The sequence below is a fragment of the Rhea pennata genome, chromosome 19 (assembly GCF_028389875.1).
Source record: "Rhea pennata isolate bPtePen1 chromosome 19, bPtePen1.pri, whole genome shotgun sequence".
Taxonomy (NCBI): domain Eukaryota; kingdom Metazoa; phylum Chordata; class Aves; order Rheiformes; family Rheidae; genus Rhea; species Rhea pennata.
In genome coordinates this window covers 11,802,682-11,829,751 of record NC_084681.1, presented here as the reverse complement: position 1 = coordinate 11,829,751, position 27,070 = coordinate 11,802,682, and the positions used below count along the sequence as shown (strand labels likewise).

At 46.1% G+C, this 27,070-nt stretch overlaps 1 protein-coding gene across 1 annotated transcript in view; it reads right to left on the bottom strand.

Moving 5' to 3' along the window:
* NTN1 (netrin 1) overlaps nt 1-27,070 on the bottom strand; it is a 116,983-nt gene that overhangs the window by 37,176 nt on the left and 52,737 nt on the right. Inside the window, exon 2 of the mRNA XM_062591774.1 lies at nt 17,300-17,488. Coding sequence (XP_062447758.1) covers nt 17,300-17,488 — 189 coding nt within the window. The remainder of the gene's footprint in view (nt 1-17,299; nt 17,489-27,070) is intronic.

Sequence of the window (27,070 nt, the reverse complement as noted above, 5' to 3'; positions counted from 1 at the left end):
GCAGTGCCAGCTGCCCCCACTCCTGGCCGGCTGCAGCCCCTCCACAAACTCCCCGGAGCGGTGTCAGAGGCATAAGGAAGAAGTGCAGAATCAAGGACTGTTTCAGCGCAAGAGATCTCAGGCAGGAAGCAATTGCTTTCAGGGACGTTCTGAATTCATTTCACGTCCGATATGAAAAACCTCTTTTCAGTGCTGTTGCTCGAGCCCTTTCCCTGCTGAGCAGCATCCCTGGCAGCTGGTGGTGCGGGCGCAGGAAGGAAATGCCCTTGTGGGTTGCACGCAGCCTGGAGGACCTGCTGTTCCCGGCCAGATGGATGGAGGCTTGACTGCAGAGCTGGGCAGATGTGAAGGGTTTGGCAGAGGATGTAAATACTGCACTTGAAATCATTCACCATCTCATTTCCCACAGTGGGACTTACCGGCACAGCTGTTTGTTAAAATTAAAAAAAAAAAAAGCAGCATCGGGGCCTGTTATCATCACTGCTCCAAAAGGATTATGGCCTTGCACATTTGTTAACAGCCCTGATTTTTAAGATCTGTGAGCTCTGTGCCAGACTGTGGTCTGCCCCTGCTGAGCTGTGGCAGGGAAAGGCAAGAAAGCTTCCTTTTCTTCTACAGCGTCCTCAGGACAGAGCCAGCCAAAACCCTGCCTGGGGAGTACTGATCCCTCTCTCCCCAAATCCCTCATGGATGCTGGCTGCCAAAAAGAGGATTTGGGGGCAAATCTGTCCTCCTTCATTGTTGAAAACCAAATGGGCCTGGAAAGGGGCTAGTCTGCAGGCAGGAGACCTGTCTGAGGGCCTCCAGAGGCTTCAGCTGCTAGGCATGGCTTTCAGATACCCCAATATCCCCCTGTGGGAGCATGTTGGTCCAATGAGGGCTGATGCTGAAGGCTTGCACACTCCTGAGATGCTTGCTCTGGGCCTGAGACATGTTGCATCTGTCCAATTTGGGAACAGCATCTCAAATCTAGCAGTTCTTTTGTGCCTGGTACTGAAGATCAGATGTTGCTCCCCATCTTTTGATATTTACCTGGTCAGCTGGACCAGGACTGTGTACCACCACCCATCAAAATGTCCCAGGCAGCTGGGAACACATCTCTTTGAAGCTCCACCATTGAGCAAGGGGCCCAGGAGGAAGAGGGCAGAATGATGGTCTGGAGAGAGGGAAGAGGAGAGAATTTCTTACTGGGACACGAATATGTCCCTCTAGGCATCCCTGCTTGATGATTTGGGATGCCATGCCAGGCCTCATTACCTTGCTAGCTGCAAGCTTGGGCTTGCCCCTGCCAGCACCTGCTGTGCAAGGCTTTTCCTTCTCCCCAGGAAGGTGTGTGACTCAACTGAAAACTGATGTTTTCAACCATCCTGAACGGCAGGTAGTGGGAAAAAATTTGCAAATGAAGAGACTCGTAGCCATGAGAGTGCAGTCAAACTGTCCTCGGGAACCACCAGGTGCCACTGGGTGCAGATGTGGCCTCAGGAGGCCATCCCAGCACCACGCATTGCCACAGTGCACAGCTCATCCTGATACCTATGCAGAATATCCTTTTCCAAGCCCTGGCCCTGTCACAGCCCTTATTTTCCCATCCTGCAACTCCAGCTGTGAGCTCTGGCTGCACTGCATGGGAAGCAACCCCAACCTCCAGGTGATGGCAATAATGTCAAAGTCCAGAAGCCCTGGCAAATTCCTGTAGTTATTACTAGTTACAGTCCTGATGTGCCAACACAAAGCCATCCCTCTATCCCACTCACTGTCACCAGTCTGTTCCTTCTCACTCCCCCAGTGTCTCCCAGTTCAACCCACTCTGTCTGCTGTGGGTTTCTCAGCAACACCTCCTAGGTTGGTCCAGCAGCACAGGTTTTGAACTGTGCAGGAAAATCCTCCTGCACTAGGATGATGTGAATACTCATCCCCTTCTCCACGACCAGGGTGTCATGTCCGGAGGGTGGCCCAGCAGGAAGGTGAGATGGGAGAGAGGTGAGAGCAGGAGCAAATTTCCTGGCCCTCAGGCTCTAGCAGAACTACATGTAAAGAAATGGAGCCTTGCCAAAAAACGATCATTTTTCATATTGGAGGTGGTGAGGTGGAAGGGGAGCTTTTGCTGCTCTTCTCCTCCCCTAACACTTCTGATCTGGGCTTTCTGATTAAAAGTCTTATTCTCCCACCTATGCTTCAGCTGCTTGAAAACTCGGATGTAATAGAAAACCTGATTTTCCAAGCAAATTTTCAGTTTTCACTGGAAACGTTTTAACAGCTCCTTTCTGATTAAATCAGCGTGGTTTGTGATGAGCACAGAGAGGAAGGCGAAGTGCTTTTAGGTAGCAAAAGCTTCAAACTGTGGTCACAAGAGATGGCTTAAAAACTGCTGCGAGAGAGGATATCAAAGCACAGTGAGAAAAAGTTGGAAAAAGGCTAAAAAGAGCAGGAAGGAAAAGAGTTAAAGAGGAGAGACCAGCAGATGGGACAGGGAGCAGAAAGGCAGGAGTTAAAGTGAACTCGAGCAAAGCAGGGAAGGGTTACACAAGAAGAGGCAAAGGGCAGGAGGAGCGGAGAGGAACATGCCTCATGTTACACGCTGTTCCCCTCTGGGGCCGCGTGTGCTGCTTGCAGGCATCGCCTGCAAACCCCCATCCTGTGAGTAATCCTCACCCAGGCGAATGGATTCCACTGATTTCTGTGGGACCATGTTGATGAGAGAGGGGGGAAAAAAAGAAAAAAAAACAACAAAAAAAAGCCTTTGCAATGAGTAAGATTTGCAGAATCAGGCTCTTGGAGGACAGGCGCGGGTCTGCAGAGCACTGAGCTCTCTTTTGGATACCACATAAATAATTAGAAATGCTGCTTCCTTCCCTCATGAGGTAATGCCTCAGCACAGCTTTTCCAAAGCTGCCGTGGCTATTTTCACAGCCGTGGCTGTCTGAGGTTGTCTGCTCTATCCCCACCAGGAGCCGGACGCCTGTGAGAGCTTTGTAGCGAGGGTGTTAACAGTGTCCCTGTGGCCACACGTGACATGCCCAGGGCTGCAGAGCAATCGAGTGGCAGAGCTGGAAATCACCTGTCCATGATCTCAGGGCTGTGTCAGTGCTCTATGGAAGCGGCCTCCATCTGACAGTGGAGGGCTCCCTCTGAGATGATATAGGGTAAATCCTCTGTGGGTTTAAGGACGTGCTTCTTGTAACCAGCCCCAAACTTTTGGTAGCAGCATGGAGTCACACTACCAAAAATGCTCGTGATCCTGAATGTCTAGGATGACTGCAACATCCGGAAACATGTGACCCCATTTTGGCTTTTCTGTCTTCCAGAAAACCCTTCGAATCAGCAGCAACTCAACTCTTCTAGAGTGGGGAGGTAGGAACTGGCCCAAGAGTGTCTGCAGATGTACACACATACTTGTGGTCCCTATTCCAGAGGAACTGAACCAGTGCCAGCAATTAGAAGCAATTAAAGGCAATTTACAGTTCCTTGGCCAGTGCAAACACTTGCAGCCAGCAATTACAGGCTCTTCTCGTTCCCCAGCCATGGAGTAGCTGAGCTGCTGGTGGTTAATCCTAGTTTTTCTAGCATGATTCAAATTCCTTTGGGTTGTAACCCCAAATTGAGGAAAGAATACACTATAATCAGAAAGAGGATGTGATTAGTGCAAACACCTTTTTGGCATCCTCACTGACAATATGTCATGGACCTTTTGCACATGTTTTCATGCCCAAACTTTCCACAGATTCAAGTGTTTATCCATAACCAACCACGATGCAGAATATCTGCAGTCCCCAGCACCAGGCGAAGCACAGACCATGAAGCAGCAGAGCTGAGTGTTCACCACGAATTGCAGAAAGAGAGTGCCTGAGACATTGTTAGAGATAACAAGAGGGATAACACCTGACTTTGCTTCTGTAACCATACATTGAGCAAGGTATGAACCACGCTCAAAAGGGTCACTTCACAAAGGAGGATGCAATGCTCAGGTAAGTAGGTTGGGAGTGGAGCAAACAAGAATGGGTTTGATGCAAGAAAATTACACGCCTTTAATCTATCAGTTCACATAGCAGCAGGTAGAAGGCAAGCAACTTCAGTGATGCAGTAACTTTTTCAGAAAGTCTTCGAGCAAAAACCAAGAAATAGGAGCAAATGATTAGCTTTTAATGGGGAATGAGAGAAGCAATTCAATTGCCTCTGTCCACAAAAGCTAGTTTCTCTTATAGGACATCAGTGACCTGGAAAGCAACCAGGTAACAGCATTTTTAGACAACCAACTTCATTTTGGCTAGTCAAGACTCGAGAAGACAATGCAGGTCTTCTATGAGACCAGCCCAAGTTTGCTTAATGGGTGATGGAGTAACAGATAAAAGCCAATGCACAGAAGGATGCATAATTGGAAGGAGTGAGCAGAATGGTTCATACACACTGAAGGGTCTCAGTTAATTGTAACCACTCCAGAGAAAGATCTAGGAGTCAATGAAACATCTGGCGGATCGTAATGGAGCTCAGAAGAGCAAATAAGATAGCAGGCTGTATTATGAAAGGGGTAGAGAGTAACACTGAATATAATATCATGACACTATAGAAATCAATAGCATGTTCTCAGCTGGGAAACCACAGTGAAAGGCACAGGGAGGCACCCATCTGAGGGTCATGGAAAAGATTAGAAGAGCCTTGCCAAGAGACGATGGAGGGGTGCCAAGTAATGCACTGTGTAGAGAAGGTCAGACAGGTGCTCCTCTTCACTGGTCCTTAAAATACAGGAACAAAGGGACATTCAATGAATTTAAAAGGCAACCTTTCTCAACGATAAAAGGAAATGCTTCTTTGCACTGCACGTAATTAACTTGTAGAACTCAGGCTACGAGACACCATGGCAAAGACCCAACAGGATTAGATAGGCCTATGAATGAGAACATCTGTAGTTACATTAGCTGGGATTAATATATATACGGATATAAGCACTCCAAGCCAGCTACTAACTGCTTGCAGTTAGGAAGAAATTTCCCCTGGGGGCAGGCTATTGCAAAATAGCCTGTTGTAGAGTTTTATATCTCTGTCTGAAGCTTCCAAGACAAGCCACTATTACATGCATGAATCTGGAGAGACGGACCATTGTCTACTGGAGCATAAACAACGGTACTTTTTTATGTTTCAGCTAACATTTGTATGGTTTGAGACTGAAAGATCTGAAAGCAAAGCTTGGGACTGTTCATGAAAGGATGCAAAATTCCCCGGTAAAGTGTTTTAACTTGCAGAGATCTATCTGACTTGCTGAAGGTTGACAAACAGCATGGCAGAAATGCAAATATTGTTCCACCCTTAAATTTTGGTCAGAAGTACTCCCAGCTGCTAATTTTCCCGCTGCCACGTGTTGAAAGGTAAACAGAGGGACAAATCTCCAGGATTAGCTCTCATCAAGTATGATTTTTTTGAGAAGGTATCTGAAAGGACCTGCATTTCTTGAGAATTAACATCTTCCTGTTTTCAAGGAAGCTATTTCCTTGGAAGTTTTTCAGAATGGTGAAAAGTCCATTTGACTTCACAACAACAACAACAGAAAAAAAAAAGACTTGATTTCATTGTGTGTCTAGATCTCTTCATGCCACTGTGTATCTGCAGTGATAGCATATTGCTTGAGATATCCAGATTTAAAACCCCAATGTTTGGATAATTTGCACTGTGCAGCAAACTGAGCAGAAAAAACAGCAATGAATTAAACCGGAAAAAGTATACTTTCATTTGCAATAATCTTTGATTAAGGTTCCTATTCAGAGAAAAATCCTTCAGGAAATCATGCTCAATTTTAAGTATGAACTTAAGTCTCATGTAGCCAATGTGGCTTAGGTCCATATTATATTTAACAATATTCTTAAATGCTTTTCCAGAATCATGGCCAAAATTGCCTGCTTTTTCTTACTTTCCTCCTGTCCTCCACAGATGTCAGCTAGAGTAAGAAAGGCAGCTACAACAACTTTCTACAGGAAAATGTTCAAATCAAAGCTTTCACACACGAATTTTGGTTTTGGTGCAATATTTTTAAGAGAAAACTGTCAAAACAGATCAATTTAAATTCGTCTGTTGCTTCTACAATGCAATGTGCGTCATCTTGATGACGTAAATGTATTTCACTTAGTCTTATGTTTTAGTATTTAGAGGTATATTTCAGTTATTATCACTTAACTAAGTCTTTGGGTTGTTCTAATATATGTTTTTTTAGGCTATTCTGTGTTTAGTTCAAACGTTTAGTTTAAATTTGACTCTAGGAGACTTATCTGGCTGGGGAGCACAAAGTGTGTTGATCTCCAGGCGTGCACACCCTTGCCCTTGCGTCGCTGTAATCTGCCAAAAAGGTGATCCTAGCTCAGCTCCCCCCTGTCCTGAAGCCCTGACCTTGGCAGAGTTTCTTCAGCAAATTTCCTGTGGCTTCTGTGTTTGGAGAAACAATTCAAAACAAGCAGCGTTCCTTCTTTGGAGGCTTCTCCAAGTTAGTTTGGCCATGGGTGTGGATAGACATTGCCTGAGCTCTCGCTGCACCTGAGCAGTTGCAGGGAGGCTTATGCCACTCCTGCAGGGATGGTGTTTAACAGCAAAGCATCTTGACCACACAAGATCCCACAGATTTGTGCTGTGGTGACAGGGTAGGGGAAAACTGTGACATGCAGTGTGTCCCCTGGCCTCATCCTGGCTTGCGTTGCTACATCTGGCAACCATGGTGCATATTACCCCCCCCCCCTTTTTTTCCATTGGAAAATGTCAATTCTGGTCAAAGACGCCCAGAGGCAGGCATGCAGGCAGAGAGCAGATCTGGCAGTGGGATGCAGTTTCCAGGCCCTGTGTCTACGTGTCTCTAAAATCAAGACAACATTCAACCTGCTCATACTGAGTGGGGGAAATATTGCTTCTTGTGTAGCTGTACCATGATGAAGGATTTCTTGGAGGAGACAGAACAGACAGGAAAATACACTGAGATTAAAAAACATAAACCACTTCTTTTGTGCTGATGTATTTTTAGCCTGGTTCTTAAGGAAATGAAGTTCCTACAAGCATATTCTCCCACTAATATTTCAGTCAAATCTGACAGCAGAGGAAGAGTCTCAGAGGTAATGAGGTTGCCACAAACCTCATGAAGCTAGGTGGCTGCACAGATGAGAGAGGAAACCCCAGAAATAGCTCAAGCGGGGGAACCCTTCAGTGTGTGCACAGCTGTTATTACACAGCAAAGAATCCACAGAAGGGAGAGAGATTTTAATGTCCCCAAAGTCTGAGAAAAATTGTAGTCAAAACTTCTGGGACAAAAATCCAGAGGTCATCGATTTTTTTGTTGATATTCAGAGAACTATACGTTTAACTGGATTTTTTTTTCTAATGAGGGAAAAAAACTTTTCAAATTTACTATGCTTAATATCAGAAAAAAATATGCTGAATCACCTGGACTGAAATTTGTTTTAACGTTCAATTCTTGACAATTTGGAGGATTTGTCACTCTTTAAAACTGATTTGAAACAGGAAATTATCTCAACAGTTTGAAAATATTTATGGGGAAGGCAAATTATTCCCTTTCTTTTTTCTGTCTCAGCAACATGCAAAAGTCTAGGTATGCAAATGAACTCAGCAATTCTTGTCCTTAGCCTCAGATCTATGATGGAGAACTGCTTTTTTGCAATAGCAGTGCAAAATTCCCTGTATTATGTCTCACAGCAGGTACCCTTTCACTTCTGAAAACCACAGTCCCTATCTGTCCTTCAGAATTTCTTTTGGATCTCTTTCTGTTGAAAAAACAAACCCAAACTTGAGAAAACCACAGTTTCGAAGGTTGTAGGCCCCAGACTTAGGATGTGATTTTCAGCAACCCAGAGAACTCACAGCTCCTGACAGGAAATCAACACGGTCTAAACTTTCTCGAAAAATTGTATCATTCAGATATCTAGCACGGCGTTGGGATTCAACTTGGAGATATCTCTTGGACAGTTTGCCAAGCTGCAGTAGTGAGTGGAGAAGTCAATGCTCCTTCTGAGGTCTCTGGCCAACCCTTCTCCAACAATATCTCAGCCTCTCTGAAGTAAGCAGAGCACCTTGCACCCACCACACTGAGCTCGGGATGTCTCTAGCAGTTTCTAGCATTGCTGCGTCTCCTTCTGAAGACCTTTGGCATGCTGTTTCAGCTCAGTCCTCCCTGCTCTCCTGTCCTAAAAGAAACGGGAGGCATCCTTTTACTACCAAGATGCATCTCAGGCTAAGCTCTCTTTGCACTTTTCTTCTCCCAGAAGCTCCTGCTTTGTGTCTCAGGTTGGCTCTGTTGGACAGGAGGAAGTGCTGATGGGAGTCCAGCATGTGTGCTTTCCACGGGAGGGTGTTGGAGAGAGCTCAGCACTCAGCACCACGGCAGGCACAGGTGTGCTTCACTGCTGCACTGAGACCCGATCCTGGGGTCAGGGAGCTGGGGATGTTTCCGAGGAGAGGGGGTGCATGCCGGCACCGGATACTGGCCTGGAGAAGCCAAGCGGACATATCAGAGTGACGCATGGAGATTTGTGCTGGAGGTCAGGCCCTGTCCCAGTGCGATGCTGACTTGTTTATGTCCAGATGTCTTCCCAGCCTGTTTGAAGATATGTCAAAGGCCCCTTCCGCACCTCCCCTTCCCTAAACTAGGTCTGTTTTAAATTTGACGTTAAATGTGAGTTATTCTCTACCAATACCGGGAAGTCCAACAGAAGATGTTCATAGAAGGGAGGGAATCTTTGCTGAAAAGAGCTTGGGAAGTGTCGACGTGGCTTTCTGGAGGAGATTGAGGGGGCCCAGGCATAGAAACAGCTCCCACTTTCCTGATGAAGGCAGGGAATGCTGACATTCCTTCAGAGCTGCCTGGCTTGGTGGGTGAAAGGACCTGTCCCTGCTGAGGAGCAGGGGCATGCAGAGGGGTCGAATCATACAAAGAAAGTGCTTGGGTGGGAGCAATATGTGAAATTATTGACTTCCCTGGAGCTTTAAGACAGCTGCAGCTTAAACATATTTTTGGCATTGAGGTGAATTGCTCTGATGTTATCACCAGGCACAGACAAGCCTCTCTCTCTCTCTGTCTTCTTTCCTCTCTCTCTCTCTCTCTTTTTTCTTCTTTTTGTTAGTGAGTTTGTAGGCCAACTTCTGGAGACCTTAGTAGACCAGAGCACAGACATGTGTGCTCAATTTGGGATGTGAATGGCAGAGCCTCCTCACAGAGAGTGGTGCCCCATGCTGTTCCCTGGAAAGGGAGACTCCTGCAGGTCCTCTTCCCTGAGTTCACTCGCTCTGAGCAGGTAGATTTCGACTCAAGATTGCCTCAAATACATTCCACTGAAATCAAGTGCAAATCACCCCCTGACAAAAGTACGAAGGCTTTGGATAAACAGGGGTTACAAATGTGAGCTTGGGGTGTGGTAGTTGTGATTCCTAAATGCTCTGGGGTGCATACCCCAGTAACCATGCATGGCAGCATCCCTTTGCATTGGGTAGAGGTGATGGAACAGCCCTGGGCTTGGAGATGAAAGGGCTGCACAGAGCTCCTAACATTTGAGTTGTCCTTGCTGAAGGCTCACATAGATTAGATTTAATTAGAAAGTCCTTGGAACTGGAACGCGTGAATGAAAGGGAGAATAGGACTGAAGGTTGGCAAATGGAGCCCCATCTGTCTTGGAACAATTAGAAAGTGTCTCAATAGCGGCAATGAGCCACAGGAATATTCTGCCACTACAGTGCAGCAAACTCTTCCTGCTCCAGGTTGCACATCAGTGGCTGCTTAATTTTAATTAGATGCTTAAATGTCATTAAAATTACATATGTGTAAAAGCTGGCATGACCACATAGAGGTGTTTCATCTAGCTAGAGTTTCATTAGAAAAAAAAAGTCACTTCTCTTCCATGCTTTTGTGCTACAAACTCAAAATATGTTAAGAGTTTCTGTAATAATCATGTCCTTTTTCTAGACTGGGACCCTTTCAGCCCAAGTGTCCCAAGTGCATGGTATAGCCCTGCCTAGGGACACAGAGGTCCTCTGTGTGCCTTGGAGGTGGCTGCGCTTTGTGGCAGACAGACTCAGGCCTCCTGTGAGATGTTCTGCCTGCACTGCATTGCTCCAGGACATTTTCATGGACTATGCCTGTGCGCACAGGACAGATTAAAGCCGCACTTCTATGAACTTTCTCAGATTGGTCTGTGTGTTCCTGGGAGTTGCTGATGACAAATTTTAGATGTAGAAACTATAAACCAGCACTCAACACTTGTAATAATACCAATACAAAGAATTATGGGGCCTTTGGGAACAGGGTGACTGAGGCATAGCCACTAACAAGTGCAGTATAGAAACTGCTAGAAAGTTAATACAGCAAAAGAGCATGACCTAATGAGAAAATAAAGTCTGTGTTTTACAGATCAATGCCATGAATGTCTGGACCTTTTCCAGCAATGTGATTTTTTTCAGAGGTAACCAAGTCTTGATACAAGAACTTGATCCAAATCCTGCCAGCACTAAGGGTAGGCTCCTCTGTCGTCTAAATGGTAGCTTCAGCTGGTCTTCAGAGAAGATGAATAGATGAAAAGAAAGGGAAGGAAGCTTGATAATGAAAGGCAACTCCTTTGGTGGCATTCATAGAATGTATTGCTTTGGACTTCATTGTGTAAAAGCATACACAAGCAGGAATAGAGATGAGCATCAATATGAGGCTGCTGTGGGGAGAGAAGCTGTCTCTCTTAGGATGTGATTCATGTACTCTTGAAGTGGACATCAAGGGTGGATCTAACAAACTGATATCCAGAAGTACCTGGTTGCCTGTGGTGATGGGATAGAGTCTGATGACCCACCTAGATGACAGAGATGTCTCATTATCATGAGAAAAGGCAGAGATGGGAGCCCTGCCAGGAAACATCTAAACATCTTTCAGTGACCAAGCCAGTCTATAGCATGGCAGGGTAAGTCCTAACTCATCTTCAGAAATAGCTGTTAGAGGATCCCCCAGACAGCTGCTGGTAGAGGTGTTTCATTCAGGTGGTTCCTGTGTCCTTGGGATATAATAGTAGTGAGCTTGTCTGATGCTCCTAGATCTGGATCTTGGACTATGGGAGTGGGAAACATCTCCTCAGGCTGGAGAGACACTAACTATCACCTAAGCCTTCAGGCAGTTGGATGCAGAGAAGCACCAAGGATGCAGGTTCTCTTCCAGACCGCACCATGTCTGCCAACCCACCTCTGATAACAGTGGCTTTGCCCCACATTGCGAGGAAAGAAAACACAGGCTGATCCTCCAGGTTCTCTCTATGCTCTTCATTGGGATGTCGCATGCAGGAGCCAGAGGAGAGCAACAGTGGGAGATTAGTATGGTGCTGACTGTGGAGCTTATCCTCAGCCTTTGCTTCTGTTCCTCTAATACAGATTTTACCCTGTTGCCTACTGCACCCCCAGCTTCTCTGTAAAGCTCCAGGCAGTAGGAACAGGATTCATCTCCCTTAGTTTTAGCCATGTAAAAAGGAACTCTATGCTTTAAAAAGCTGGTCAAGCAGCTCCCTCTATAGTCAGTGGAGAGAGACAGGGAACATGTCCCACTGTCCCATCTCCAGGGCTCTCATCTCATCTCTAGACAGCAGAAGAAGCCACAGAGTCTGGCTACTTTAGTCCACCCCCCTACTCTAAATGCCAGCAGCTGGATGAGATGAATTGGCATTTGCACCCATCAAGCCCAGAGCCTGGAGGTTCACCCACAGAGACTGCAGCCACTATCTTTGAACTCAAACTGTTTCCAAAAAGCAATGTCAAAATCTTGTACTTTTGAGTGTACAAGCCAGTGCAGTCAGGTAGGTTGGGCGTGCTCTTTTACAGAGGCTGATAATCCTTCAAAACAAGTTTAAAATACTGCCAGGATTGCCAAAAATGTATGGCTAGAATAGTGTAGCAGATAGATAGGCAATCCCTTTTTTAACCAAAACTCTAAGTCCTAATGAACGTGATCCCTTCAGGTGCCAAATTCTGCCCCTCCACAATGGGCTTACACTGGCAGCCTCAGCAGAAGTGCATTCAGAACACATATCATTTGTCATCTTTTCATCAAAAAGTGTGTAAATCCTTCCCTCAAAGTACAGAGCTGTTTTATAGCAAGGCTATAAAACCCTGCAGAGTCTCTGTTCCAATAGAATTACATTAGTGCCAATAATCTGGCAAATATCAGGAGTGAATTTAATCAAAAGAACTAACACCAATGCCGTGATTTATAGCCATTCATGATGGAATGGAACGGACAGAGGTTTGCAGGACTCAGACGTGGAATTTCACTTGCAACATCATTTGGAGCAGAGGGAAAGCAAAATAAGTGGGAAGCACAGTTTCAGCATTTTCGAGCTGTTCATGTTCTCGCAAAAAAAAATCAGTGAGAAAGAATAATTCATCTTTGTTCCAAGTTTTAAAAGATGGGCATTCAACTTTTCACATCTGGGTTTTTGTTGATTAAAGTTAAAAAAAAATTGCCAAGGTGTCAGATTGCCAGGAGAGCTCACACATCTAAACAGTGTACCTAGAAACCAGGTTTTCAGTGCAGCTGCCAGAAGGAAGACCCATCATATTTCTGACCCCACTGGAAGGAGGTCACTGATCCCTCACAGCAGAAGACCAGGCCTATCGTCAGACCCCTCCATCCCAAGTATACCCATGCGAGGCTGAGCAGAGATCGTTTGTGTAGCTGACCTCAGAACTTTATCTCAAAACTCCAGTGGAGCCCAAGCCCTTGCATGAGTAACTGATGTCTCTCACTTTGCCTGACCACCCACCAACAGCAGTAATAGCACTCCTTCAACTTCCAGCTCTGTCCTGGTAGGCTCTGGCACACTCCCAACATTGCCACTTCATGCAATATTCCTGTTCCATCTGTCATCAATTCCTTTGCGTGTGGTTTACAGACTTCATGCCATGCTCTGCCTGTTGCGTGGCTCTGGGTCATGGCATCTCTGATCACTGATGACTTTTTCTTTTTGCAATAAAATAACTAGAAGCAAACAAATATACAGGCAAGCAATATGATATGACTGCACTACTCTTTAACTATTATCAGGTTGGAAGTCTTCTTTAAAGCCCAACGTTTTATGACCTTACAAGTGCTGCTAAGACAACTTTGTTAAAACATCTTTTAAAAAAGTTTGAGATATATTTCATTATAGATTTGACTATTAGAAAAATCATCACCCAGGGAAGTACAGCATTGCCTAGCTTTGCTTTCTGTTCACAATTCATTGCACTATCTGAACCTCACACCGTTGTCCTTTGATACGTGGAAAAGTTTGTGGCATTTTCTTTTTCTTTAAAGAAACAGTCAGCATGTAAAATTTTTACATGCTGATAATTTGGAAAAAAATAAGTCACCAAAATTAGGTATCCAAACCACCATGTAAAATAACACAACTTATTCCACTATCGTTCTGTATTATGTGACATTAGATTTGTTATGAATTGAGAAATATCGCCTAGTCTGTAGAATGGATAAGAGATGAGAAACACAGGTAAGAGGAAAAATTTAGCTGAATGTCTCTGTTAGGCTGAATTAATGAAGTTGAACTAATACAAAACGTCTTCAGCAGATCTTTCATAGAACATTGGTTATAAGTTCACCCTAGCTAGCCTATGCTTGTAAGGGGGGGTTAGATTTGCTGCATGCTTCCTTGACTGTTCTCTATCAATTCACAAGATTATTAAATGAATTTTGTTTAAAAATTTCATGTGTAAAATAAGAATGGAGTAATGCAATGGTTGAAAGAATCAAGTCTTATACAGAAAACAATCTGTCATGTGAGATGAAACGTAAGGCAGTTGTAAGGGAGATGGCAGATGATACAGGACAGTTAATTTCTTAATTCTAAATACATTTGGTCAACATGAGATGCTGGAAGAGCTTTGCCCATTGACAGATAGCTTGGTGAGATGATAAATTAATATTGTTATCAATGGAGAAATGACTGAAGTTATTAGATGGTGGTTCTTTTTAAATGCCTGTTTTTTAAGAATTATTTCAGAATAGTTTCTGAATCAGTGAAGAAAACCAGGGAAAACCAGGGAAAAAATAAAATCCCTAAATCATAAACAGACATCAGGAAAACTGTTTTTCAAAGGAATATCCTTTGCTGTAGGAAACTTCATTTCATCTGTGTCTATATAGGACACTGGATTACACTGGCAATAAACTATTCCAAATACTGTGAAATTGTGCAAATACCCTGAGAGTTGAGGAGCTGGTCATTTACTAAGTATATGTATTACACACCTTTGTATTTATTAGCTCTAATAGCTGCATTTTTGTTATAAACCATGGGAGATTAGAGAAGTACTTACATTTGTCAATCTCAAGTTTCAAGAGCAGGAGCAGTTCGAGAAGGCAATGGGATAAGAAAAGAACAACTGCAAAGTGCAGTTAATAGAGCGATTCAGCAAATGGGAAAGGCAGCCTTAAATGTTTGCAAACTGCCTGGCAAAGCCTTGTTTTCTGGTGCTCACGTGGGGAAACCGAGGCACAGGCCGTGTGCGTGGGGAGCGGGGTGTCGAGACAGCGTCTGTGGCTGACACTTTCGCAAACATCCCTGCATCATGAGAAACACCTGGGCCAAGGGATGGTATAAACTCTGTGCGCTGGCAAGGCGGAGGCACAAGGTGCTTACACACTCCTGGAGGAAAATTACTTTTCAGAGCAATTGCCTTTGCTGTGGGAACCGCTTCACCTGTGGCTGCATCCATCCCCCGCCCCCAGGGGAGCCTTTCGGATAAGAGAGCGTGTTATCAGGCTCTTCCAGCCGCAAAGAGGTTAGCAGGCACGAGGGGCCAGGGAGACAGCAAGGGTAAATGGAGAGGACATGATGGCCAGCCAGGAAGGACAGTGGAGAAAAGCAAGAGTGAAGTCCTCAAAACCTCCTCAAGGAGGGACAGCCTGGTACAAGCCACCACCGAGGGATGGAAAGGGCAAGGGAGCATCAGACCTGCCCTGCAGCAGAGCATCTGCTCCCCTCTATGGGCTAGCGTGCACCAGCCCTACGAACCAAACAGCAGGGTAAGGGCATACATACATACATATATATATATATGTATATATGCATGTATGTATGTATACACACACACACACAAATATATGTATATATATAGTATATATATGTGTGTATTTATATGTATATATGCAGATCTATGCATCATTGTGGCTAGAAGGGAGTACTCCTCTCCCCCAAGATCCTTCCCCAGACCTACGAGCTCCTGCCCCAGGAAAGCAGCTGGGAGAACTGGGCCAAGCCGCAGGAATGAGCCAGCACCCTGGGAAGGAGTTCGGAGCGCTTCGGGAGGGGTGGGAAGCCCCCACGCTGCCCTGACCTTACTTTAGGAAGCTCTGAGGTTTTGCACAGGTGATTTCTACTCCCTTCGGCAGGGCACCCGCGGGAAGGCACCGCGCGGCCCGGTGCGGGGCCGGCGTGGCGTGAAGCAGCGGGAAGGCGCGAAGCAGCGAGCGCCGCTCCGTGAGAGCAGAGCCCGCAGCTCCCCAGCGGGCGGGTGAAGGGTCCCGTCATCTGCGTCGCTCCCCCCCGCCGGCTCCAGCGGAGGAAAGACCATGCGTTCAGAATTTCCCTTTGTTTGCTTCAACCTAATGCTTTGCTACTCGGGCTGTGACCCGGCCTTGAAACGAAAAATATGAACTTTCTTACGACGCACGTATCCGCTCGGGATCCTCCGGGCTGTGCCCGCCGGGTCCTGCGCCGCGACCGGCCGCCTGCAGCGCGGGAACCGTGCAAGCTTCGCGTGCAAGCGGCTCGGCTCCCCTCTCCGCTGGGTTTGCGCAGGGCTCTCTGCTCCGCGGGCGCTTGCTGCTGCCCCAAAATGGCAATTTTCTATCCCCCTCAGAGCCACCATTCAGCCCCGGGCTTTGTTCACATCCCACCAACGCGCTCTCCGGCTGAAGCTGTAGCTTATTAGCAATCGTAATGCAGGGCGGTTTGAAAATGTCTCATTGAAATAGTTTTTACAAGGTGAAAAAAAGGGGAGTAGGACTGTCTAAGTAAGTGATTTCTTTTTCTGTTTTGGCAAAGAGGGTCTGTTTTCAGTGGAAAAAAATATGAAGAAGCGTTTTCATTAAAAAATTGAGAACGCTGAAGACCCGAAGCTTTCCAGCCAAAAATATCCGGCTTAGGCCAAAAAACTTTCCTTTTCTTGTTGAAACTAATGTTTAAAGAGAAAAGAGCTGAAGCTTTTTGTGGGAACCCCCAACATCTTCTAATCTGATTTTTGAGGATTTATTTGAATTATTTAGCCGTGTCTTAGGTTCAAGATTTGTGTCTTCCAGCAGACAGCTGAGACTTAATTTTTTTTAAAAAAAAAAAAAGGAGAAAAGGTTCATTTTAAGGAGCTGCTCTTATTTAAAACAACAGAACATGAGGAAAACATGTGGAGGGGTAGGATGGTGTCCATGCTGTGAACCACCCAGGCCATCCCAAGAGGTGGAGGACGGAGCGAGACGTCTGCGGGGGCTTGAAGGAGGCGAGCATTGCTTTTGCAGGTGCTCAGGTTTGTTGGTGTGCGACCTGGGAAAAGCAGGACATGCAGGCGGTGGCGGGTTTTAAGCAAGCGGCTCATTTGCCGCCCGGATTAATCCCACCGGCCTGTTTGCACCTTTGTCTTTCCTCTCCTTTGTCTGCGCTTTCTTCGCCGCCTCTTCATTTCTCCTTGCCTGCTCACGCGTGCTTTGAATGCCTGCCCGACGCCGCGGGACGTTTGCGAGCAGTGCGCGTGTTTGTGTGCGGCGCTGTTAAGCTGCCACAGGCCAAATGATTTTGGTGTGAAATTCGAAGATTGATTGTCTTGAGATGCAGCCGCTAACCCTGTACCTGGGATTTTGTCCAAGTCTGCTTTTATGTACATGCTAACCAAGTTAGCTGTGACTATCAGAGTAGAGGGGAGCATAACATACAAGTCATATTATTACATCAGTTACATATAACATATATATATATATATATACACACATATATATATATGAGTTATAAGTGAGAAAATAGTCCTTTAAAGTCTGAAAATATTTTAAATTCATCCTCAGCAGTGAGGATTTTTTTTTATCTTGATGGCCTTCTTCTCACGAGGGGGCTGGGGAGATTGAGGGAAGGTGAGAGTCAGTAATGATGGGATAAGAAAAAGCATTCTGATAGTTTGGTTTTGGGAGAAGAAAGGGTAGGGAGAATTTGGCAGTAGAAATAGCTGTGGAAACAGAAGAGGGAGGAAGGAATTGGGAGGAGAAGGAGCTGCACACGGTCCTGTCCTTCCCCCAGCCCCCCAGTCTGGGTACCTTTGCAGGCTTTCCTGTGGGAGATGGGCTTGGTCAGATCCCGGTAGAAGCCCTCCTTGCAGTAGTGGCAGTGACGCCCCGCAGTGTTGTGCCGGCAGTTCAAGCAGACGCCTCCACTCTTGCGTCCCGACAGCTTGTACAGCTCCATGTTAAAGCGACATCTCCGGGCGTGAAGGTTGCAGTTGCAGGCTGTGGAGAAAAGAGCAGAAGCAGTCACCAGTGGCATCCGGGGGTGATCATGGATGTACCTACCCCAGTTCGGTCATGGGTCTACAGGCTAAACAACATCATATTAAAAGAGAGAGGCTGGGCATGCTCAGGTCCTGATTTGGGACCACATGCCTGGGATGGAAACATGCGGATGTCGGAGGAGGGGATGCTGTGATGGCATTGCCAGCTATGGGAAGCCCTCTGCTAACCCAAAACTCTCCAGGGAGATCAGCATGGTGCTAAAGCCTCTGGCTTTTTGGAGGGGGAGCTGAGGGTCTGAGAGCACTGAGACCTTGCAGAGTTTCACCATCGTGACTTATAGCAAGATTATAAAACAGGAAATGTCCTTTTTGCCTCTCCTCGTTCTTAATGTGAATCAAAAGCTGGGTCCCAATGCAAAGCTGACCTTGAAGGTGGTGACCCCCTCTGCGGTTAGAAAACTGCCTTGCAGAATCCCTTGACCACACCAATTTTGTCACATGAGCTTTGCACTATTAGAGAGAAAAAAGATTTCTCCCCTGCACTGTTAGAGAAATACATTTCCAGGCACCACCTGCCCATCTTTCCCAATGCTTGCACTTGCTCACAGTCCCAGTGCACATGGATGTTCGAACACTACATTTAATTTCAAGACCTTCTGAGCCAGTTTCTTCCCTTGTATTTCTTCCCATGTTTGGTACTTGCATCATGAGGCTCTATTACTTTTCTGTGGCCCAGAACATGCCAATAAAATCTTGTCTGTCTGCATCAGCATCTCTCATCCCATTGCTGAGATGGGGCCAGCCTGACGCCCAGTAGTCAAATACCAGAAAGTCCCTCACTGCTTTGATTAAATCTGCTGTGATTGAACCTGCCGGGAGATGTCCAATTTCTCTACCATATGCAGCCTAATGTCAACACAGGGACTATTTTAACAAGGGGCCTTTGCAAAAGAAAACTTAAGAACTTCAAAAGCTCAACCCCAGAGCTGTCAAGGGAACATCAAGAGGCAGTTGCTGGGGCTATGTGCTTTGCAGAGAATTTTATAGCTTGTTTTCTTTTCCCTTTGCTTTTATTTGCTCTTCACCCCTGAACAATGCATCTGTGCAATGCCAACCCACAGCTGGGCCTCTCAGCTCTTCACGAAGGTGTCACAGCTCTGGGCTTGTCACCTCCCTTTAGAGCAGAAACATCTTAATCCCTCATTCCTTCCTGTTTACCTTATGGTGCTTGCCCAAGACAAAGACAAGCTATATTTGCTTAATTATCAAATTTCAGACCAGAAAATCAAAGTGCAGTTCCGGATTATTTATTAGGAAAATCCCCAGATAACTCTTGACATTAAGCCACAGTGTAGCTGGAGAGCAAAATCCTCTGGATGGCTCCAGAGAAGTTGGATGAAGAATGCTCTCTCTGCTTTTCCTCTTTCAGTTTGATTTCTTCTGGCTAACGCAGTGAGGCACGACCTCACGTCTCAACCAGATCCAAATACTTCCAGAGTAGGAAATGCAACGACCAACTTGCTAATAGTGAGAACAGCAGCCCCAGAGTGGTTTGTCAACCGTGAGAAAGTGAGATTTCCGACACCAGCCAGTGACATAACTTTAATCTGAGGACATCTGAACAGGAGAACACGATCAAGGAGACTAGAGACCCAGCTTCTGCCTGCAGAGGGTATTGCTGCTTTTTACGTCTGGCCTGTCCCAGAGACACATTTGCCAGCTCTGCAAGTGCAGTTAAACAGACTGTTGGCATCTAAAAGAAACATAGGGGCATGCACCTAGTGCTTTCTGCGTTCCGCCTTGTAGATTTTTTTCCTCCCGTTAATCTCCTCTTGATCTCAGGGAGCGCTTTCTGTGCCTTTGCTAGGAGTGCCCTAGCAGCTGCTCAGCTATGGTATTCTCCTTTTCTTGTGACATGCTGGGCAACCCCTGCCAGCATGATGGTTCTGTGGCACTAAGTGCTGCACAAATAAGAGGATTAGAGATGATTCTTGCCCTGCAGAACGTATGATCTAAGCTTTCAGGAAGGAGGTGGTGGTATTTTTAAAGTACTAAGCCTAGTTTTACAGAAGAGAAAGTGAGATGCTCAGATTAAACCATTTTCTCGGATCATGCAGGAAGCATACGGCAATAGTGAGAACTGAGGCACTAGTTCAAGCTACTGCCTTCACCACATGTGTGGTGCTGACGAGAGGAGGACAGTGGCTGTGATGTGGAGGAAGCAGCCCAGAAGTCCTTTCAACTGTAGCTAACTACTAAGGCAACAACTTTCTTCCTCAGTGGCACCAGCCTTGAGACTTGACTTGAGTGAAGGAAGAAAAGAAGAGTTTCCCAATTTGAGGATCTGTCATCCCAGCTATAGATTACAAATTCTGCAGGCACATCTCCATTGTTCAAAGCCTTGAGATTCCCTCTTCAGTGCTACACGCCACAGGAACTAGTCCCCGTTCACCAACACGAGGAAATATTTCTCCAGGGAGCTTCCTGAACTCATGGAAGACCTGGTTGTTCCTTGAAGGTAGTGGATACGTGTGTTTTTCTACGAGCATGAAAGCTCACCTCATTCTAGAACACATAATTAAATAAGAGCTGGAGTTCATACTCAAGTATTTTACAAGATCGTATTGGAAAGTCCCTTTTTAAAATTCAAAGGTTGGCCCACACTAAGAGTGAAAATTTTTGCATTTTTTTAAATTACCTGATAAACAGATTTTTTTTTTCAAAATCAGGAAGTAGAAGTCCCCCATTTTTCTCAAAATCTTTGCAAATATTTTAGAAGGTGCCACCGAGTCAGTGCTGCCACAGAAATGTGAAAGAAAAAGCAGGGTGTGCAGAGTTCCTTGCAGCCCATCTCCCCAGCACAATATCATTTTAAGCTGCCCTTCCAGGGATGAGAAAGTCCAGTGCCTACAGAAGGTAAAGAGCTGACCTGAGCAAGAAGCTCAGAGAACTCCCTAAAACAACCATCTCCATCCCCATTCAGAGCAAATGACCTAAAGATCCCATATGCTACCCGTGTACAAGCTCTCGCAGGAGGGAATGATGGGGTAGGGAGGATGCGCAGGGTGTATGAGCCCTCCTTCACGCCCAGCGTGGCACACGTGCTCCAGGACACAGGTGCTCACAGTGCAGCGTACAAGCTCTCACCCACACTGAGGCTGCCTCCATCCTGCTTGCACCTTGAACAACTGAGGAAAAGGCACTGGTCGGGCTCTGCTTCACCTCCACTTCTCTGCAGTCTTGCATCCCACTGTACCCAGCCTCCGCACAAGCTCCTGGCCAGCACCCTGAGCAGCCAGGTAGCAATGGCCACCTCTCCTCTGTCATTTTTCAGAGTATTTTTGGTTCCAGCAGCTTGGGCTTGGCTGTGTCCCCTCCTTCCCCCTGCACTCCCAGGGTACCCAGAAGCTCACACTGTGGTCACTCTCATGACCACATACTGTGGTGGCATCTTTACCAGCTCTTGTGCTTTCCAGGTACTTTCTGGGCACCAAACAGATGGAGATCCCCTCCTAACCCCAGGCACATGAATGCTTTTCCATCTTCCTCTCCTTTTGAGTGACCCCTTTGTGCAGAAAACATAGACCAAACTGACACAAGGAGAAGGTTTAACCAAAATTATTATCTCTCATCCTACCCTTGAGTGCCTGAGCCCTGAATACTCCAGCGCTGTGTGCTGCCTGGCCATCAGCCAGTGCTAACAAGCAGTTAAGTCTCTAGCTGACATGCTTACAGGTGCCCAAAGGGAGAGGCTTGGTCTACTGATGCAAGATCACCATCCTATTTTTCCTGAGAATAACTCTCAGAGAAGGAAGAGTTAAGGCAAATCAATAAATGGCCTATACAGGCATAGGAAAGATTCTTGCTGGGGACCAGGCTGTGACCTAGCCAGTCATCATGCCGGTGCTACAGCTCAGAGAAGAAAGGCAGTAGGAACTCAGAGATGCTTGGTGCAGGCAATGTCTAGGGTGCACAGGAGTTAGTAGTCAGGATTTCACAGATCCAGTAGTGCATTGCGATTCCTTCCATTGCCCCTAGATACCACCTCTGAATCTGTAAGAGGTCCTCATGCATCAAGGACAATACTTGTGCTCTGCCAGAGCATGTTTTGTGGAGGAAATGAGGATCCTGCCTGCTCTTTCCCTTGGCCTGATGGTTAATCACCCACTGTGCTAAAGCATTTTGCTTTGTTTCTAACATAAATTGGCCTGGCTTTAATTTCCAGCCACTGCTTCATGTTTTGAATTTCCCCACTACCCTAAGTGGCTCTTCAGTAACCCATCTTTTCTTTCTATGAACATCTTTGGTGGCTGTAATAAAATCACATTCCAGTAACATCATCTATGCTCTTCATGCTGTTTTTTTCACCCAGTGTAGAAGATGCATCTGCATGGTCCGCAGACACACAGCAGACCTGGATGGGAGCAAAACATCTGCCAGGTGCTGAGAACTCTCTGATGAAAGGTTTTGGCTCCAGTTGCTTTACGCTAAGCTCGATGCTGCTGTCTCCTGCTCCTCTCTTTCTCTTGCTCCTTGGCAAACCAAGGACCTCACTAGCCTTTTGTTCGCTGATTTTATTGTGCACAGATGTACATACCTTCATCAAACAGTCTCTACCTGGGCTGTCAGGCTCTGATATAAACAACCAGATATCAGTTAAATGCAGATGTTTAGAAGCATAGAGAAAGCTGGATCGGAAAAGAGGAGAGCTGTGTTTGGAGCCTTTCAAAGAAACTACAACAGCAATATCTCCTCGTTAGAAAATTATTTTTAGTCTTGCGTTAAAAAATTATTTTAGTCAAATAAATTCATAGAGGAAGGTCAATGCAGATAGGATTTTCCTTGAGAGAGAATGAAAGGAGATATCTGAATTGAAGGGGCAGGCTGGAGTCGGACAATGGGAGCTGCGGTTGCGGTCTTTTGTGCTGCCACGCTGTCCTCCAGGCCCCATGTCCCAAGGCCCTGCATCTCTCAGGATGCATTCCTCTCCGTGGTTTTCATTCAGCAATGACAATGCTTTGAGCCTGCCCTTTCAAAAGACCCCACCCTTTCAAAACTTATATTTTGGCAATTTTTAAAATGAAAATTGTTTTATTTTTTAACAAATGAAAACCCCAAAACATTTTGTTTTAATTTTTATGAACAATAATTTGGGGGGGGGGGAAGGAAAGGGAAGAGAAGGGAAGGGAGAGGATAGAGGAAGCTATGGGCTGAAAGTAATCTCTAAATTTGACTTGAATTTATGAATAGTCTCGGTCTCCTTAAAAATGTTCTTTTCACAGATAACTTTTTTGCAAAAAAAATTTCTAGCTCAGCCTCAGGCATTATTTCTCTTCTGCAGGAGCAAGCCTCACATGTCTTGTCCCAGTCTTTGCGAGGAATACTCTGCCTTGGTTGCCTTTGTGGAGGGCTTTTCTCTTGGGGGATGAACCCTGGCGTCCTTGGCAGCCTGATGCAGATAGGAGACTTACCACCCAGCTGGCTGCTGAAATCCTGTTTTGCTAAGAACTTTTTTCCTAACTCAGAGCTACACAGGAAGAAGGTGCACAGGCTCCTCTAGCCCTGAAAATGCCCCTGGGATTTTTTTCTTATTTTTGAGGGCCATATTGGCAGTGAAATGGCCACCCTCAAAGCAAAGAGAGGGGAACGATGGAGATGGACCAGCCAGACCTGTCTGCTTGCTAAGACTGTGAGATAAAGAGAAAGCCCCTAGAGACAAGGCAGGAGGGTTTCCTTGGTTCCCTAAAGCACTGAGTCCTTTCGGGCTTGGTGTCTGTTAGGTTGATATGAACTTTTGGAGTAGCCAGGCATGAAACAGGAGCTGAGCTGTGGTGCCCCTGTAAGTCAGAGCCCAGGAGGCACAGCAAGCCCCCGTTCACCTCAGGCCAGCAGTGCTGGGCGGCACACATTGGGCCTTCTGAGAGAAGAGCAAAGGAGCAGCTTACTTCCCTCTGTTGCTGCATGGCCATTTCCAAGGGTGGAGGCTGTCCCCTGAGAGCTGATATTGCACTGAAGTGTAAACCAGAGGGTCTCTGGGAGCCAGCCCTGACAGCCTATCCATCCAGGGACCTCCCTTGCGGTTCATGGATGTTGCTTGACCTAGGGAGGGAGATTTATATTCATGGCCATGGCAGGAGTGAAGTACTCATGATACAGCCAGCACATGATCACTAGGGCCATTGAAGTCATTGGGACCAGGACTGCAAGTTGCTTGTGCAGCTGAGTGACTGAATCTATCTCTGCTTGCAGGGCAGGCTGCACTACAGCCACTAGGGCTGCAGGGCCAAGGCAGAGCTCTCCCACCATGGCTCGATGCCATCAGCTGCAGACCCAGTTGGCTAGCACCAAACAAAAATGTTTGCTTGGGAAAATTTATTTGCATGTGCTGTTAAGTCTGAGTGAGGAGGAGGATCGGAAATAAGCTTCGTTTGCTTGAGCTAGTCCACCAAAGGGGAAATCCATCAACGTGTTGCGGCTGGGAGAGAGAGACACAGGGTCTGCGCCAGGCCCTAGGTTTTCCTGACACTCGGAGTGAAGAGATGGAGGAAAGTGTGTGGACACACCACATAATATGCAGCTATGTTTTGGCATCGCCCCCAAAACCTTAGCCACAAATCCAGCCTGCAGCAACAAGAAGCTGATGAAGGAAAGCCCCGTCCTCACTGATTCACCCTGGAGCTCCCCTGAGTTTGGCTGGGGCCGAAGCCTTGTTGAGGAATGTGCCAGCCCCCTGGCCCCCCCATGCCTGCAACATGATGAAAAATCCCTACTGCAAACCCAGGAGAAGCAAGAAAGAAGGGTCCTGGGGAGAAATGTGGTGAGAAAGTCTTCCCGACAGCACAAAAAAGGGGTAAGGGAATAGAGGAGATTTGTAGGCAAGAAAACCTGAAGAATGGCAATTGTAGGTAGAAAAGACATCAGCAGAGATACTCTGGACCTGTCCACCTCCTCCAGACGTATCCTTGAGGGTGCTGTGCTGCCCAAGTGCTTGCTACTTCCCAAACATCCCATCAAGCCATGAGGAGCAAGCTCCCAAGAGGTCCTGGAAATATTCCCCCAGCTGACTTTGGTTCTGCAGGATACGAAAACACTCTACCATACTGGAGCCCAAGTTGGTAACAGCAACACTTATTCCTGCCTGAGATTTCCAATGATAAGACCCTTGTTTGCTTTTACATAAAAAATGCCAAACTCACTGTTTGGGCTAAAACATTCGAGACTGAATGTCTGACTCAGACTGAATATTTTTGGAAAAATTCCTGCTAAAATGATTCAGTTGCTAATGAGAAACAAGGCTAGTGAAAAATACAGCGTTGTGCCAATGCTAACAAATTTGGGGATTTCTTTCCTTAAAGAAAATCTATCGCCCTTATATTTGAAGCCAAGGCTTAAAAAGAAAAACATTGCCTCTTCTTAGGGATGTGTCTTTCACTGTCTCTAAAGAGAACAGATAAATTTGACTGAGTTTATAAGTAACCGAAAAACAGAGGATGTGTTCAGCTAAAATTGATAGAGTTTTGCAGCTAAATTCCCTGAAGATCTTATTTTCATTAGCCAAGCTAAGCTCAAAACAGAGCCTGTAGAGACAGGATGGGGAGGAGAGGGAGAGATCAGCCAAAGTGTTGGATGGCAGGAAAGGGTGGCTAGCTGAGGAGAGGTGCCTTGGATGGATTTGGAGATCTGGAGACAGCTGGGATTAGGAATGGAGAGACCCTGGGTGTCTGGATTAGAAGAAGTTGAGGGTAGACTGAAGAGATAAACGCAATGGGTGGGAGAGGGGTGAGAAGGGAAGACGTAGGAAGGATGTAGCAGGAGGAGGGACACTGACCCCTCCAGCCCTCAGAAGGATGTCTGTATGTTCTTGTACCTCCTGCTTGTACCCAGGTCCCTGGAGAGGACAAACAGCCAGTGACAAAAATTAGTCCTGCAGGTGGGTGCTCGGATAGTGCAGCAATGAGCACACGGGCAGGCTGCATGCAGTGGGCATTAGCAGCTGCTGCACTGTGCTAATCAAGTAGTACTTCTTCCTGCCTTATACAAAAAAATTTGCCTTTGTACACCAGACTTCCCAAACAACCTGGTTTACTAGCAAGAGCATTGACAGAAGAGTGAACTTTCAGTTGTTGCTAGGGTCCAGATAGGACAAACAAATACTGAATGTCAGCACCTGAGAGATTCAGCCTATGAATTCAATTTTAGGATTTGCCCTCTCCCAAACAGAAGATACTACTAAGCTAGTTGTATCCATGGCTAAAGCTGCCCACCAGCACCTGGAGCCAGCTCAGACATGGACTGTCAAAAACGGGCATCAGACAGGTTGGCAAAGCCCAGAACTTGCTTCTGAAATGACTGTAGTCTCTGGCCTGTGATTTTGAGAACAGATACATTGAAAAAGTCCAGGGTTGCTTGTAGATCATACCCAAGAAGAGGAAAGAATGGGTCCCTACTTAGGGTTATTTTATTGATACTCAGTCACCAACTTTCCTCCAGTGCTGTGAGACCAAAGCTCTTTCTGGTAGTGTGATAGCCTTTTGGGAAGTGGCCAACAGTCTCTGCAATCACTGCAAAACAGGCATGGTGGTTCCCTATCCACTCCTCTGGCATCTGACAGCATGGGAGCTGGCTCCAATAGTGAGAGACACAACTCATGACTTAACCCATAATGTGAACCTGTCTGACAGTGATCTGATATATGTTTTTATTAATTTCAGGGAAGGGAGATATTTTCATAACTGCTTCCACATTTATTAGTTCCAGACTGAACTGAAGAACCAAAATTTCAATAGGTATTTCCAGGTTCTCCACACGGTATTTCTGGTCTGGCAGAAAGCATCAGGAGGAAGAGCAAGACTTATTCATGGAGATTTACAGCTCTGAGATGTTTAGATTAAGAGACAGATTTTAACAGCCTCTAATCAGTTCAGATCTCACCGTTACTAGCTGATGCATGTTGCAAACAGCTGTTTTCAGCCCGTGAGGCCCCAGCGATTTGTATGTCTCTGCCTTGAATCCTCTGAGACATTTACAATGACCTTCAATGGCTCCTTCAAAGCCTCCAGGCAGCTGACTATCAATAGTCAATGGGGATGGATAAGAAACCTCTTGGCTTGATGGATTATATTGAAATATTATGCAATTAGTGGCAACCTTGCATTAAAGGCATTTTTTCCTAAGACAAAAGCAGTCTTACTCAATTCAAGATGCAAATCACAGAGCAAGCCTAGCCTTCCTACAGCTCACATGGTTGCACTCAAACCGCCTGTTCAGGAGCTGACGTGAGTGCAGCTGGTGCAACACCTAAGGCAGTACTACAAGCACACACAAGCAGGACACAGATCACCCTTTCTTCCTCTACTGAGTGTGACAGGAACTGGGACCGGCCTCTCTTGAATGAGACACTTGAGTGGAGCCTGCATATGTCTAAAGTACCACTGGAAGCTGTCTAGAGATGAAGGCTTGAGCCTCACAAACAGGTCATGAGTCTGTCTTGACAAGGATCATGAGGCACCATCTCCAAGGGGTGGAAGAAGAGCTCCAGGTGGACCTCACGTCTGTGCTGACCAACAAGTGGGAAAGGACC